The sequence below is a fragment of the Xyrauchen texanus genome, chromosome 9 (genome assembly GCF_025860055.1).
Source record: "Xyrauchen texanus isolate HMW12.3.18 chromosome 9, RBS_HiC_50CHRs, whole genome shotgun sequence".
Taxonomy (NCBI): Eukaryota; Metazoa; Chordata; class Actinopteri; order Cypriniformes; family Catostomidae; genus Xyrauchen; species Xyrauchen texanus.
The window spans coordinates 14040776-14058313 of record NC_068284.1 but is presented as its reverse complement, the minus strand read 5'-3'; the positions used below and the strand labels follow the sequence as shown (position 1 = coordinate 14058313).

At 36.4% G+C, this 17538-nt stretch overlaps 2 protein-coding genes across 2 annotated transcripts in view; one reads left to right on the top strand and one right to left on the bottom strand.

The window, feature by feature from the left end:
- Positions 1-10542, bottom strand: part of pigk (phosphatidylinositol glycan anchor biosynthesis, class K) — a 46686-nt gene extending 36144 nt beyond the window's left edge. The window contains exons 1-6 of the mRNA XM_052134364.1: positions 10408-10542; positions 8926-8979; positions 7614-7705; positions 7167-7302; positions 4708-4819; positions 4522-4618 (exon numbers count right to left, since the gene is read on the bottom strand). Coding sequence (XP_051990324.1) covers positions 4522-4618; positions 4708-4819; positions 7167-7302; positions 7614-7705; positions 8926-8979; positions 10408-10491 — 575 coding nt within the window. The 5' untranslated portion in view covers positions 10492-10542. The remainder of the gene's footprint in view (positions 1-4521; positions 4619-4707; positions 4820-7166; positions 7303-7613; positions 7706-8925; positions 8980-10407) is intronic.
- Positions 10543-11833: 1291 nt separating this feature from the next.
- ak5 (adenylate kinase 5) overlaps positions 11834-17538 on the top strand; it is a 113991-nt gene continuing 108286 nt past the window's right edge. Inside the window, exons 1-3 of the mRNA XM_052134509.1 lie at positions 11834-12182; positions 14137-14323; positions 16631-16798. Of these exons, the coding sequence (XP_051990469.1) occupies positions 12123-12182; positions 14137-14323; positions 16631-16798 (415 nt within the window). The 5' untranslated portion in view covers positions 11834-12122. The remainder of the gene's footprint in view (positions 12183-14136; positions 14324-16630; positions 16799-17538) is intronic.

Sequence of the window (17538 nt, the reverse complement as noted above, 5' to 3'; positions counted from 1 at the left end):
GGCCATCTCAGATGAGAGAGAGAGAGGGAGCACGCACTTGGATCACATGAAGCTAAGATGTAATGGTGGAGCAATGTAGCACAAAAGGGGCTTCACTAATTTATTGGATCAAGCCTGCAATTACCACATTGACAGCACAAAACATCCTGTGCAATGTATTGCTCAACAGGAAGATAGGAAGTGCTTATTGTCCCTCACATCAGCCCTCCACAATATTTACAGAGAGCTGAAACCTAAACACACTATTAGAGCATTTATAACACACAATTTATACATTAGGCTGATGAAGTGGAAGAGCCACAAAATGAAGACTAGACTAGATGCAGCATGTCATGTTAGTTGTCAATTACTACATGTTTAGAAATTGTAAGTGTACACTGTAAAATACATTTAAAAAAATGCTTTGTGTTAAGAAATGCATACTTGCGTATAAAATGGATAGTTCACCCAAAAATGAAAATTCTCTCATCATTTATTCACCCTCATGCCATCCCAGATGTGCATTTTCTTTCTTCTGCTGAATACAAACATTACAAACAAGATTTTTAGAACAATATTTCAGCTCTGTAAGTCCTCACAATGCAAGTGAATGGGTGCCAGTTTTAATGCCCTAAAATGCACATAAACGCAAAATAAAAGTAAACCATAAGACTCCAGTGGTTAAATCTATATCTTCAGAAGCAATATGATAAGTGTGGGTGAGAAACAGATGAAATTGATGTATGTTTTTACCATAAATTCTCCTCCCTGCTCAGTAGGTGGTGATATGCAAGAAGAATGCAAATCACTACAAACACAAGAATGTGAAAGTGGAGAGTGACAGTAAAAATATTGATCTGTTTCTCACCCACAACTATCATGTATCTTTTAAAGATAAGGATTTAACCACCGGAGTCATATGGATTACTTTTATGCTGCCTTTATGTCCTTTTGGAGCTTCAACATTTTTGCACCCATACACTTGATTGTATGGACCTACAGAAATGAAATACTCTTCTATAAATCTTTATTTGTGTTCAGAAGAAGAAAGAAAGTCATTCACATCTGGAATAGCATAAGGGTGAGTAAATGCTGAGAATTTTCATTTTTGGGTGAACTATCCCTTTAAGTTAAGTACTATGAAGACACCCAGCCAATGGATGCAATTGGATGTATTATGGGGAACACTAAAGATGTCATACTAATTTGACAACAAAACAAAACTAAAAATGAACAGTCTTGAGTGGAAAGCATGTGTAAACACAAAATGAACGATCTATCAATGCATGAATCAAACTCACTCAGCATGCTGACCATTTCTGGATGGTTTTCCATGCATGTAGGTATCATACTGAAATGTGTCTTGCTTACTGTCTATTAGAGTTTAGATGGATCATGTGAGCTCCACTGTCTTCACTCCAATAAAAAAATTGGGCCAGATAGTTTTCCTAAAAATGTATGTCCACATTGTGAAATTTTAAATAAGCTACAGAAAGTCCGATTTTTATCAAATTGTTTATTATATCTATGATTTGAGCATAAATAATTCTGATTTACTATGTTAAAATAAAATGATACATTATACATTCTGAATCTATGTACTGATTATCATTGTCTCATGTCTACCAAACATGTTGAGTGGTCCAAACATCATTTGCACCCTGAAACTAAAATTTTGGTTAGATTTTAGTATTGAATGCACTTAGCTGCTCCCTTGCTCCCTATTTATTGAATGAATTATCCTACTTTGCTGTCTGTCTGCACTGGTCTCAGAACAGTTTGAAATCTTATTTTCAATCTAATTCCATAAAGCCTCTGAAAGCCATTTTTTTCCTCAATGTGATAATGCAGAGTGAATACAGGATATTTTAAGGAAAATTAGCCTATAGTCCACAAACACTGTCATTGTGTTTAACAGCGTGCCGGTTTGCGATAAATCTATAAAAAAAAAATGAAATGGCATATCAGATGAAACTAGTAATATTTTGAATCAAACAGGTTTTAATGTAAAAACTGAATTAGGTTTCTTACCAGATGTAGTTTTCTTGCCTTCTCTTAAGGACAAACTGCACTGAGATCTGCGCCATGTTGTTTAACCCTTTAATGACTGTCTAGCGTCTCCTGAACTGACATCAGTCAGTTTATATGAATTTACATTTTTGCATAGCCTATAGCGAATCCAAATTTAATGTCTACACATGTGGACACGGGGTCTCAGAAGGTTAACAAAACTCAGTCAAGCGGATACAGTTGAAAATCTTGCCTTGCGTTGTTGTGTGGACATGGAAAATGTAGATTTTCAAAAACAATGATGTATTTGTTATCATGTGAAGCAGTCATGATCCATCCAACCAAAAATAATCAAGATGGCGTCCCACATTAAAGCGGTATTGTTTTGCTTGTTATCCACTCTGATAGCATTGATAAAGATAAATGTTACTTTGAAGAAATGCATTGTGAATGTTTTACAAAGGCAACAGGAAGTTTACGGAACTCGGAATTTCTGTCCAGTGACGGAACACAAGAACAATTGCGTTTTAGACCATACATGGAAATTTATTTTTTATTTTGTTTGCAAATGCAGGAAGGGGATTTAAGCGTTTTCGGAAGTGTGGACCAATAACTTTTGGAAAACGCTTGAAAACAACGGTGTAGATGGAGAGCATTTTGAAAATGGATTTATTCTGATTAATGTGAACGAAGCCTCATTTTGTCACACTTGAAGGCCCTCTTTAGTATTATAAACAATGGAGAAAATGCTAGTGTAAGATGACTTGGACCCTAGTCAGAGTATTTAATTTGATGCAACTGGCATCTGTGAGGGATAGAAGTACCATCCGTTAAATGGGTTCTACATAGTAAAGCTATGTTCACACAGGCAGAAAAATATAATTTTTTGGCTTTTCTAACTCAAATCTATTAAACTTTTTGTAGTCTGAAAAGGACAAAAACACATAAACTCAGATTTTTACAATTCTGATCCAATCTACATTGGTAGGTGCTTTGAAATCAGATTAAAATCATTGTTAATGCATCTCTGTCTGAACGGTCAGATCGGATTGTGTGTGTTTTAATTTTTTGTGTGCGACCTGTTGTTATGTCAGGTTTTGCACAAGAAGACATATACAGTACTGCGTTCCAAATGGCATTAATGATGCCTTCACAGGGCACTTTGAGGGGAAAACAATCATTATGGCCATGCTGTAGGATCATTACAGAATTTTCAACATTTCAAAAGTTCACTGTTTTATTTCATATTTCACTGTTTTATTTCATATTTCAGCACTCTGAAACTTTGAGAGTGGAAGGTAAAGTCTTTGAGGGAAACAGGCAAAAGGGATGATCACTTCTGAATGGAATGTCATATAGGACAGTCAAAGCAGTGCAAACCTCTTATGCAACAAAACAGACATTGGCTTTACATCCAAAGAGATGCGAAAAGGTGTAGTATCACACACCGTTTGCAAGCCACCACAACAAGGCTCAACGCTAAGGATTATTTCTACTGGCCCGGTTGGGCCAGTGATTCAGATTTTTACTGGCCCTGGCAAAATTTTTCACTGGCCCCAACGCAAAATAGACAAATAGCTGTTTTTACCATCATGGCTTTAAAAAATATGTCCGAAGTAGCTGGGTAGCTCAGCGAGTAAAGACGCTGACTACCACCCCAGGAGTTGTGAATCCAAGGCGTGCTGAGTGACTCCAGCCAGGTCTCCCAAGCAACCAAATTGGCCCAGTTGCTAGGGAGGAGAGAGTCACATGGGGTAACCTCCTTGTGGTCGCGATAATGTGGTTATCACTCTCGGTGGGGCGCGTGGTGAGTTGTGCGTGGATGCCATGGAGAATAGTGTGAAGCCTCCACATGCGCTAGGTCTCCGTGGTAACATGCTCAACAAGCCACGTGATAAGATGCGTGGGTTGACGGTCTCAGATGCGGTGGCAATTGAGATTCATCCTCCACCACCCGGATTGAGGTGAGTGACTATGCCACCACAAGGATTTATAAACAGATGATTTGGGCATTCCAAATTGGGGAGAAATCTTGTATGAAAATAATCATAATTAATGGCAAAACATCCATCACTAAACTCTCACTCATTCGAAAAATATGTGTGTTTGTTTGTGGTAACTAATGTGGATATGCTAGCAAAAGCTACTCAAAAGTGACAACTTAAAAATCAGATCTGGCCACATATAACTTGCAGTTTGAACAGACAGTCTAACAAAATGGGATTTGAGAAAAAAAATTATATAAATATATATATATATATATATATATATATATATATATATATATATATATATATATATTTTCCCTGCAATGTGAACAAAGACTTACAGTTCACTTATAACAGGGACTATCCCACTGGACTTCCCTGAGGTTCAGTGTCTTGGTCAAGTGTGCCATGGATCATCCCTTGCCCAGATCCTTCAGCACAAGGCAACACTACTCCTGATGATGTCACTGAGACTGTATGTGCTAGAATCTTTGTATATACTTAATACATTCTGCCAGTAACAACAGGTTAAGTGTCCAGTTACCTCCTCTTCTGCCACATCTGCTCAAAGGCATCAGCAAGCTCCATGTTGCTGATCTCCTCTGAATCCTGGAACTTGAGGAAGCCGTTTCCACCATGACCTGTAAAAACACAGATTCACACATTTAGGCAAAGGAAGGAATGGAAAGGTTAACAAAGATGCACTGTTCTCAAGAAACAGAGATCTCACCTGTCAGGTAGATGAGAATGTTGCTGCGATCGTCTGACAACAGCCGTTTGGATCGAGGGGTACTGGTGGGAAGCCGTCCTGTCAGGACTCGTAGGAAATTTTCTACTGTGACCTAAAATATCAAAATAAATGCCTTTTTAAATAGGATATCATCAAAGCAATGGGCTAAAACAGCAAGTGAAGAGGTCAGTTAATTGTGATAAAACACATTTGACATAGTTCTCACCTTTGTAATTTCTTGGACATGTTCTACAGCTGCTCTCTTACTACTTGTACTTTAAATACTGTCAACTCCAGGGTAAAATGTAACATCCAAGAGAATACAAAAACCTTGTATACCTCCAATAAGACTGCTGTTGCCAATTAAGAAGATGCAGTCTCTCCAGTGGGTGTGATCACTTCGAGGGATGGGGCAGGCTGGTCGACTAGTCCTCATCCAACAACTAACTAGTCGATTTGTAAGGTCAACTAGTAAGTTCATCAATATTTGACCATGTTGAGATCATATGACCAGCTGAATATTACACCATTTTTTAATTGAAATTAGTCACTCAAAGTACAAATGAATAACGAACAGCACATTTTTACAATGACATCGGTAACTGAGAACTTCTGTTTTCATGTGAGACTGCATCTATGCCGCTAGCTGTCACCACAACAAAAAAGGCAATTTTACTGTGTGCACATTTATGTTATCTGAGCAGTGGGGCTTTATAGAGGATTAATTTAGAGACACAACATCTCGGAGCGGGTTTTTGCTGACAGCGTGGTGCGCTTGAGCAAGCTAACAGTAACAGTATATGTTTTGTCTGCCAGCATGTTGAAACCCTCTAACGAGGTATGTCTCTAAACACCACTTCTACACCCATCAAAGCACAACTTTCAATCAATTTAAACACAATAACTGTCAGACTTTAATGAGTGTTGCATTTTTAAGACGAGTCATGTTATAAATATTTTTTTTTTTTTTAAATGAAATGCATATCAAGAACCCTGAGATCTGTTCCATTGGGTTTCACCCAGTCCAGCAGTTTTTAAACGCATCCTATTTGAACACCCCTTTTCTGATCATTATTTGTTGGACATGCAACTAATTATACAGGGTTTTCTTAAAGAGACAGTTCACCCAAAAATTACAGTTCTCTCATCATTTACTCCATGCCATTCCAGATGTGTATGACTTTTTTCCTTCTGCAGAACACAAATTCAGAACACAATACAGGTCCATACAATCCAAGTATATGGCGACCAGAACTCCAAAAGCTAAAAATCACATAAAGGCAGCAAAAAAGTAATCCATAAGACCAAGTGGATACATCCAAATCTTCAGGAGTGATATGATAGGTGTGGGTGAGAAACAGATCAACATTTATTTCAAATTTTTATCAATAAATTCTCCTCCCTGCCCAGTAGGTGGCGATATGCACAAAGAATGTGAATCGCCAAAAACAAAAGAAGAATGTGGAAGTGAAAGTTGAGATTGATAGTAAAAAAGAATTTATATTTGTATCTGTTTCTTACCCACACCTGTCATATCACTTCTGAATATATGGATTTAACCACTGGCGTCTTATGGTTTGCTTTTATGGTTCCTTTATGTGATATTTGGACCACAAAGTTCTGGTCACCATTCACTTGCATTGTATCGACCTTCAGAGCTGAAATAATCTTCTAAAAATCTTCATTTGTGTTCAGCAGAAGACAGAAAGTCATACACATCTGGGATAGCATGAGGGTGAGTAAATTATCAGAGAACTATTCCATTAAGACTGACTAGTCTACTAGACATTTAGACAACCCACAGACTACTTTTAGGAAATACGTAGATAATCACTTCATATTTTGAAAAATCTCTAGATCTATGTCAATCACAGTTGGAGTTGGAGTCTTGATCCCATGGTCATCATCTGGGTCTCATTACTCAGTGTTTTGGTCTAGGTCACAAAATGTAAAGTCTTCTTCTGGATGTTGATCTTGGCTTTATGGTCTTAGACCAAACCAAAAGTTTATTTCCCAGCATATAAAGGAGATACATATATCAACCTCTAGTCAGTGTGGTGCATTCACCAATACAGAGAATTTAAATGGCTTTGAATGCCCACCCAGTCACTGAATACAGTAGCCCATTGTTTGAAATAAATGCTGCAATACATCAAGAATTTGCTGTATTTAGCTTCTTTAAAATGGACAGCTTGGTTTTTTGGATCTTGGGGTTAGGTCTTGATTTGGGTCTGTTTTGGTCTGGTTTTGATGATTTGATTCAAATTTGGTTCAAAATTTTGATTAAATTCAAATTAGTTTTATAAATTCCACACTACATATATGACCATCATATCCATCCTAAACCAAACTAAAGATTACAACATTTTCTTTTATTGGAAGAACTATCAGGTTTTACAAAGCAATGACAAGTCTGAGTGATGTTAGTGCACAACCATGTTGGACAAGAGCAACCTCACCTCATATCCACGATAATCCACCTCCACATCGTCTCCATAAACATTGAGCTCCATATTTTTATGGCTGAACACAGTGGCTGGTTTGGGGTTTCTATAGTTACAGGCCATATCGTCAGCTAGCATCAGCACAATGTGACTGTGGAAAGCAGAGCAAACATATCTGATTAGAGCAGACAGGAAGACTGTGCGAGACTTTCCTGTGGCTAGAGACACAAATATCACTGCCTCACTTTTATAAAAGACAGCTATCTCTGGAGAATACAACTAAACTAACAGTAAATCAGCGGGTTAAAGAAAAGTGTTGCTATAATGAAGATGCTGGGAGGTAAAAATTATTAACATTCAATAAGTTAGTCCAATTATATTGTGATTCAATAGGCATTTCCTCTACAAGTCTGTCTAGAAAAGACAAAAGTGTTATTAAACCACATGACTGTTAAAGTTTACCTGTCTGGAATGCCCAGTCTCTTTACGCTCCTGTATACAGACAGTGTGTTTGCCACATGTCGGTAATTAAACCAAAATCTAGATGTGCAGACCTAGACATAAACATATAGATTTCAAAAATAATGGGAAAAGCAACAACTCAGGAAACATCTTGAGTTACGAGAAGCTAAGAAAAACATGTAAATGTTGTAAATGCAATATAAAATTATGCTATAAAAAGGAAATGAAAATGAAGTTGGCTAATGATATTTTAACATACTCACTGTGCACTCAAAAAAATGATTTCTGCTCCTTGTTGAATTTAAATACTTAAAATGAGCTAATGTTACACAATTCTTGGATTTTTATTTATTTTTTGGTCACAACTTAATTTCATTGTGTGCAATAAATGTACATTTGAAAAATTGGTCACTTAATCCATTTGCATTGGAACAGCTTAAGTTTATTTCATTGGCCATGACCAGACAGGTGTACATGTGATGTCAGGCTCCCAGAACGCATGAGTAAAAATTGTGAATCAATGTCTTAATATTTGCTTTTTATTGCAGTATTTGCACTAGCGGTGTTGTATTTGATGTCCCTTTGGGTTTTGTGTAATATGAGTGCATCTATTTCCAAAAATACGATTGTTAAGTGTCACCGTCATTGTGGTTTGTGTGTCGCCTAGTTGGAAAGCTTGACTTTAAATTCATTGGCAAGATGTTGTCCTCTATTGCTGAGACTACAAGCTTACAGCTTTTTATACTTACAACAATAAATGTTTGACCAAAAAAAAAAAAAAAGGAAATGGTATAAATGAAATTCCCTCAACGTAAACAAAATTTTGACTTAGACAAATTTTGATCAAGTAGATGTGACAAAATTACTTCAAGTTCATAAAAACAAGACTTGATCAGATTCATTCAAATTAACTTTTGTTCAAAACGTTTTATTTAATTGTGAGGAGAAGTTCTACTTAATTCTATTAAGTTAAATGAACATTAATAAATCTTTCCGGTTGCCACAAGATAAATCTGGTTTACAGATGAGCAATTGAGGGCAATACTATTACTAATCACATATTATTGTGATATAACTCAATCTATGACATGGCTCCATGCAATACTTTATTCTAATTCATCAAACATTGCATTCAACAAGCAAATATCATGACCAAGAAACTGTATAATTGACTGCTGTACTAAACAACGGATAAATTGTTATAATGACCAGCTGACTGTACATTATAACTTATATGACATTTGAATAAGGAAAGTACATGTTTGGGATTATTTACATAAATAGAAAAGAAAAACATTGTCAAAAGTCTTACCAGGACTGCCCAGTTGTTGGTGTGGCCACTGCTGAAGAACTGGCCAGCTTTGGACTAAACAACAATCAGAAAATGAAATGTACTATTAAAAGTGTACTAATAATAAATAAACAAGACTCATTGTGAATTTAAAAGATAAAAGTATTCCTTTTTGGTTGTATTGTGTTTCCTAGGGTCTAGTATCGTGTTATTTTTATTTATTTATTTTATTTTATCCCCTTTTCTCCCCAATTTGGAATGCCCAATTCCCACAACTCGTGGTGGTGCGGTTACTCACCTCAATCCGGGTGGTCGGAGGACAAGTCTCAGTAGCCTCCGCTTCTGAGACTGTCAATCAGACTTACAGCATGTGGAGGCTCATGCTATTCTCCACGATCCACGCACAACTTACCACGTGCCCCATTGAGAGAGAGAACCACATTATAGTGACAACAAGGAGGTTACCCCATGTGACTCTACCCTCCCTAGCAACCGGGCCAATTTGGTTGCTTAGGAGACCTGACCGGAGTCACTCAGCACGCCCTGGATTTGAACTTGTGACTCTAGGGGTGGTAGTCAGCGTCAATACTCGCTGAGCTACCCTGATCACATTATAAATATAATCAAACTCTTAAAACTGGCACAACATGTACAAATTATTTATTTTCAGGCAAGTCGAAAGAGAAAATCAAAGCGACACAGAGACTTTGTCTACTGTTTGAAAGCTAATGAAAGCCACTGAATTATGGATGTAAAATAGTATATGGGCTTACATCCAAAATTACCTTCTTATGTATGATCTAAATGCCGTTTTGTGCTGTATAGTGTACAATGACATGGCATTTAATGATTGTATTCAGATGTGTATGCAGTAGCTCTGCATAAGTGGCTTAAAACATCATGTGCATGTTTGTCGATGCTTTAAAACTAGTTTGGCAAAATGGCTAGTTGGCAAAATCAAAAAGATAATCTATGAAAATTACAATTTTAACTGTAAGCGTAAACAGAATATCCTAGAGAATGAAACAGGGACTGAAGAAAAATAATAACGAATGAAAGAAAATCATTAGAAGCCAAGAAGCTAGACTGAAAATAGATCACAGTATGACTGCAGGCTACTGCTCACCAACAGCATCCTCTACGATTAACACATTTGATATACCTCCATTAATGATCGCATAATAGTACACATGTTTAAAAATAAAATTGATATGATTGACATGACATTTATGGAATGAAAGAACTGAAGGATGAAATAGAGAAAATTTGACACAATTAAGACGTCATTTTGTCACATACACAGAAAGTCAATGGGAACATTTGTATTATAATTGTTCATGAGTGAGTTTTTGTCAATTACCTCTGAACACAACATGTGATTTTATATTTACTCATTCTTTCAAAAAGATTAAAGGGTTTGCTCTGAGACTGCTGAAAGCTTCACTGACTATTCAGTGAATTAAGAAATGACACTATACACCAGCTGTTAATGAAGACACTTACCTCAACATAATCACTGTGTGCACGAGGTATGGAAAAAAGCAAACATATAAATGCAAATTGTGTCATTAAATAGCAATAATCCATGTTGATTTTGTCACCGGTGTAGTGACAGTCGCGGTTTAGCTTAGTAAGGAAGTTTAGTACTTCCGGCTTGCGTAAAAGCCCACTTTTCCAAAATAAAAGTGACCGATCAGATATTTACACAAAATGCGTAAGGAATTTACATAAATATATACTTTTCTTGAATTTACAGTTAATTTTATTTATTTTATTATTATTATTATTATTATTATTATTATTATTATTATTATTCTATAACGTTAGAAATAAACTGAAAGTTTCAGATTTTGAAAAAAAAAAAGTTAAACAGGAAAGTTATGATTTTAAATGAAAAGAAAATAGTAAACATTCTGCAGGCCACTAATTAACCATTTTTAACTAATTTGTACAAAAGGTCAGATTTCCTTGCTTCCATTGAAGCTCTCTGGAACATTCTCAAATTGTGCTAGAAAACATGGATTATCAGGTTTGCACAAACTTGTGGGGTCCATGCCAGTTTGAGTGCATGCTGTCATTAAAGCAAAAGGGTCACATATCAAATACTTGTTCCAGGCCCCTAACATTTAAGCAGCAGCCAACAGCAATGGGCAGAGTGTGCTGTAAATGAAATTAAGCACTAAAAATAATCACGCTCATATATTGGGGGGATCACATGGGGGTCCAGGCTTTAGAACCGCCACTGGCCTATTTATGAGGCACTCTGGTGCACTGACAATGGATTAACTGAGATTTTAGATCAAATGGAGGATAAAACGTTTCCAAATCCCTCACTAAACATTTTCAGATCATCAGTCGCTGCCTGTGTGACATTCACTGCGAAAATGATGTCAGAAATACTATACTATAGATTACATACTAACAATATAATCTGAAACTCACCCACATGCCCTTATGAGACCCAACAATTCATGTTTGCCCATTTGAGACCCAACTTGCATGCCATTGTTTTGACAGGTGTATCCTAAAGAGAACAGTTTGTGCTTTTCTGAGAACGCCTGCTAAATGTCTGAGGGCGTGGTCAATATTATAATATTAATACATTGCATAATAATAATAATGATGACGTAATAATAAGATAATGATATGAATCAAATTAAACACAAATACAATTATGATGCAATCTGTTATTTATTCAGAAACATATTTTAAACATTTATATAAAGGCGTCAAAATATCTAAATGCATTTTTTTTTATGATTTCTTTATCTATTTATTTATTTGTTGCTAGGCTTCAGGAGCACAGTTTGAATTTTAAAATAAAAGGAAAATGTAACACGTTCTCACAATTTGTTTTGGTTTCCTCGTTATTTCAGATGAACTCGGAGAGAAGCGCATCATAAATCTCGTGAGAGCGCGCAAAATCAGTCTCTCCATCAGCGCGCGTGCAGCATGCAGCTGTAGCGTCTCGTGTCAAAGACTGAAGTGAGAGACTAATAACTAACGGGAGAGGTTGGAACTAATCAGCATGTCACTTGTACAGCTATTTACTCAAAGAGTCGCTATCTTTATCCATCTAGTTTTCTAGACACTTGGAGAATGCGTTAAGATCGGGACAACATCACGGATTCTTGTATCAGCAACTGCCTGTACTCAATAGATTAGCATATTTATTTATCTACTCAACGCAAGAGGATCGATAGTTTCTCAAGACAGATATGAGCACCAACGACGCGAAGGAATATCTCTCCAGAAGAGAGATACCACTATTGTTTGAGGTGAGGATATTTCAATGTGAACTTTTTTCATTGGTGAACCCTAAAGAAAGGAAATATAGGCTATCCGTATCATAGACGTAACAAAAGTAAAAGCTTAACATGTTACTTGAATAAAAATATGGCATGTAAAATTCTGTTATTGCCTCGGGATGTCCTCTCCAATCCGAATGCTGACAATCTAGAAGAATCAATGGAATAAAGCGTGTAAATAATCGTATTATGTTGTTGATTCTATAGGCCTAGTATACAAAAAAGTGAATCAATTAAAGTTGTAATGATTCATAATTAATAAGTAGCTTATTTAAAGCGTAATAGTTGATTTAAAGTTATGTGCATATATCTCATATAAATATGTTACTGCAATGTTGTATTGCATTATACTGTAGATAATGGCGTATATAGGCGTCTGATATGTTTTTACGCACAAGGATACAAAACACAATTATGTCTCTAACTACAGTCAACATCAATGATTTTCCATTGTTGTTTATTATGGCAGGCGTAATTTCAGAAGCTTTAGACAGTGATTATAAAGGTCAGTCTTATATGAAATAACAGGCTATAACAGATTGGATGACTGTTTTTCAACTGAATGATGCAATAACCTACTGTTTTTTGTTTTTTCATTTTTTTAACTTTTTTTATGGAAAATGTGATACTGGAGTCAAGACCTCTCTTTACACTGCTAGTTAACCATGAGGACCATTTCTCTTTCTTTAAAGAGTTTCGTCCAAATTGGTTTTGATTGTCCTTGAAATATATGGTGATGATGATGATGAGGATTTGTGACAAACAGTTTTGGGTGTAATCGGATTACAAAGTACTTAGTGACTGTAATCAAATTACTTTTAGGCACAAAAAGTATTGTAACACGTTACATTTTAAATTGTTATTATCAGATTACAGTTACTGACTTTCAAAGTAATTCATTGTAAGTATATTACTTCATTTACAAATATTTCAAAAATATTATTTATGTGTAATACAGTAAAAATGTGAATTCATATGTTTGCATTTCAGAGACAGCTAAAGGGTGTGCGAAAATAAACAAGGAGAAAATAGACATTATTTTAAATTTGTTGGGCGGAAAAACAAAAAAACATTTGTGGCAAGTGTTTTAGAAATTAACTTGAACGCAAAGAAATGGGGGCCTGGGTATCTCAGCGAGTAAAGATGCTGACTACCACACCTGGAGTCGTGAGTTCGAATCCAGGGTGTGCTGAGTGACTCCAGCCAGGTCTCCTAAGCAACCATATTGGCCCGGTTGCTAGGGAGGGAAGAGTCACATGGGATAACCTCCTCATGGATGCTATAATGTGGTTCTCGCTTTCGGTAGGGCACTGGCGAGATGTGTGTGGATGCCGCGGAGGATGGCGTGAAGCCTCCACTCATGCTAGGTCTCCGTGGTAACACGCTCAACAAGCCACGTGATAGGATGTGCGGACTGATGGTCTCAGACGTAGAGGCAACTGAGATTTGTCCTCCGCCACCCAGATTGAGGTGGCGGAGGACAAATCTACACCACCACGAGGACTCATTGGGAATTGGGCATTCCAAATTGGGGAGAAAAAGTAAAGTAATTAGTAATGTGATTGCTTTTCAATTAAGTATTCAGTAAAGTAATATTATTTAAAAAAAATTATATAAGCAGTTTTCAATTTGTAGAGGATTACTTTTTAAGTTTAAACTGGAATTTGATCAGTGTCATTTTTTAAACATTTATATTTCGGTTGTCAAACTGTTGTTATTTTATAGTAATAACTTTCCAAACTTGTCTTTGACTGTCCTTGACATATGATGATGAAAAGTATATACACCTGTAAACTACACTGGTCATTTATTGTGTAAGTTCAACGTAATAACACTTAAATACAAAGGTTAACCTGTAGAATGGTAATTACAGATAAACTATAACAAAGAGTTTTTTCCCCTTGATCTGTCAATGCTTTCCCAGAGTCTGTTGACTGGTCTGGTGTACTACAGACCGGATGACCCAATAGACTATCTAGAGATCTGTCTTAAAAAGGTGAGGGAGCTCGGCGGAACTGACAAAGTTCGGTGGGACACATTCGTTGGACAGGAGAAGAAGTCTTTACCACCTCTCAATGGTGGGCAGTCACGACGTTCTTTTTTCCGAAATGGTGAGTTGAGAAAAACTGAGGTGTTGAATTAGGTGTTGTCAGCCAACGCAAGTACGAATTCAAAGCAACTCTTAAATTAATGTAAATAAGAGCTGGTCTACTGCTTGTGTTGAATATTACACAACAGGCTCTTTCTTGACTTTTCTGGAGTAGTTAAAATATGGGATGCACCAGTGGGGTTTTCCTGTCTTCATGCTGCGTAACTTGAAACATTGTTCAGCACACCTTGCAGCAATACCCAAGGCAAATTGATGCAAAGCACCTGTACATTTTAAAACATAATGAGTTTCCCCACTAAACAAAACCTATTCATCCAAATATAGACCATCAGACTCTAGGATGGTTGAGCTATGACTTCCCTTGACTTGCGTAGCCAAACGGCAAAAAAAATATTGTCAGAGCAGTCTTCATGAACGATTGTACAGAAAACACATGGAAAAAACTGTGGATATTTTATAGATCATTTTATAGAGACTATATGTACAGTACAAAATATACACTCATTGAGCACTTTATTAGTAACACCTTTACATATACTTATTAATGTGATTGTCTAATCAGCCAATCGTGTGGTAGCAGTGCAGTGGTTTGAGCATTTCTGTAATCTCCTGGGATTTGTGTTCACAGCTGCGAATTAGTACTCAAATAGATACAGATGACCAAATCAAATCAGTAAACTTGTTTTTGTATCAAACTGTAATTCAAGAAGCTGCGCGAGTAAATTCTCTCTCTCTCTCTCTCTCTCTCTCTCTCTCTCTCTCTCTCTCTCTCTCTCTCTCTCTCTCTCTCTCTCTCTCTCTCTCTCTCTCTCTCTCTCTCTCTCTCTCTCTCGTGCAGCTGTCAGAAGTGTGAGCGCGCGCAGAGAAAGCGCTTTGTCACATAGTTACTGAACTTAAGATGTTACAGATGTATAAACTTTTCTTCACCTGTTAATTCGGCATGCAAATTGCGTTATATATTACGTAAGTGAGCGATGGGATAAAACTATATCGTTCCTGTTTATAATCGACATAGCTGTTAACATTGCAAGCGCGTGTGCCTTTCGTATCTTGGCGCTCCCTCAACATTCATAATGCAGCACATTTGCAAGAAAGGCAAAAATGCGTTGTGTAATGTACCAGCTGCATGGTGAAGAGAGATGCGTAAACACCTATCTCTCATTTTCATATCTAGTTCCATCCAGGGTCGGAAATTAACGGGGGCTCTGGACAAAAAAAATAATTAAAAAAAATCCCCTGCAATATGATATAGTTCCAAACACATACATCGCGATCTTCATTTGAATTTTCGCTGGACATGAATTGTTTATTGCTGTCCGTTGTGCAGATGTTGTCGTGTCAGTGGCGGATGCTCGCGCCATAACCGCGCATAGACGGGCACTCAACTTCTCTCGCTGCACATCAGTTCATTGTCGTGCTCCCGTGCTAAAATTACCAAATGCCACAATGTAGTTTATAATAATATTAACAAAAATAATATCTGGATGTGTTAAATAGCCTTGATGTTAAATAGAACATTATTAATGATACATTAATAATTTTACAGAACAGTTACCACTGTATGAATCATATCTCTGACTACTGTTCATTGTTTTATTCAATTGGCTTTTTTTTTGTTTGTTTATATATATATATATATATATATATATATAAATCTCCTCATTCCAAATCTGGAGAAATGCTGTCATATTCTCTGTGTCAGTGCATTTGTTTTGTAGGCTATTAATTTAATAGCCAGAATATTTGTAAATATGTGAATGAGAAAAAAATAATAATTCAGTAACAATGCACATTATGCAATGTAGAGGTCATGCAATTTTGTATTTATTGAAACATGTCATTTTAAAATGTAATTAATTGTTTAAATAAAGTAAAAAAAAAAAAAATATATATATATATATATATATTAATATATATTTAAAAGGATGACGGAGTCATAAGGCTAGAAAAAAATACCTTGCCAGATCCACTGATTGACTGCTCAATATATCAAGCCGATACCTTGTAAACATGACATTGTTTCCAGGCGGACAGATAAAAAACATGTGTCCTTACCCGTGGAAGTTGCGTTGAGAATCAGATTAGAGCTTTATTAGATTGAGAAAGTACTTTTGTATGCAGCAATATGCATCAGACTGTAGGCGGTCTGTAGACGTGCCTTCTAAGGCTGTGACAGTATTCCAAGCTTTTTACAATCCAATGTTTCACATCTACTACATATAGTATGAATTATTGTAAAAACATATTGATTTGAAAGTTTGTTTGAGGATATCAGAGTGTCTCTAACTCATTGCATTCATTCATGGAGTTCTCCCAGACAGCCCCAACTTCCCCTATCGGAGGTACGACCGCCTCCCACCCATCAACCAGTTCTCCATAGAGAGTGACTCAGACCTTTCTGAGACAGCGGAGCTCATAGAGGAGTATGAAGTGTTTGACCCCTCTAGACCCAGACCCAAAGTCATCCTCATCATAGGTAAGTCCAATATTTGGGTACTTTTATCACAGTTAACAGGCTTGAAACTTAAGACTTAAACCTAACTGCATTTGTAAGGTGTTTGAGAAAATGTTTTTGGTGTTTATGTACTGTATGTGCTCTTGGATATGTCTTATGTGGGTAAATATTGGTATAAATTCAATTCATGTGATAAAATACTTAAAGCTGAAGTGTGTAATTTTTTCAATGTTTAAATACTGTCTCCTATCAAATCTAATAAATCAGATAAAAGAGAAATACAAGTCGAATTTAGATTTGGAGGTGTTCAGAAATGCTTGTGACCACATTTCATTTATAGTGTAAAAGCTAATCTGTCTGACTTGTATGCTGTGTCAACAATGATTTTATTCCAAGTGGGGGGGTTACATGCAGCAACACACTTACTTAGTAGGTAATGGACGCTGTCATGGAATCAATGACCTCCCCTTGTCACATGAGTTGCATTTTAGACACATGTCAATACCAGGTGTAAACAGTTCAGATTGTTCAGTTTGAGATGTCGGAGAATTCTACATTTCCCTCGTACCATATCTGACTTCCTTGCATGCATTTCTTTTTGATGTATTATTGATTGATTGATTTAATTTGCCAATTAATTTTAATTAGTTACCAGTGCTGGATTTAGCCCACATGCAAATAAACATGCATACGCCAACAATTAAGTTACTTAAGTTACATGCCGTGTTATCTTATTTAGATCTCAGCAATTATTCTTCATC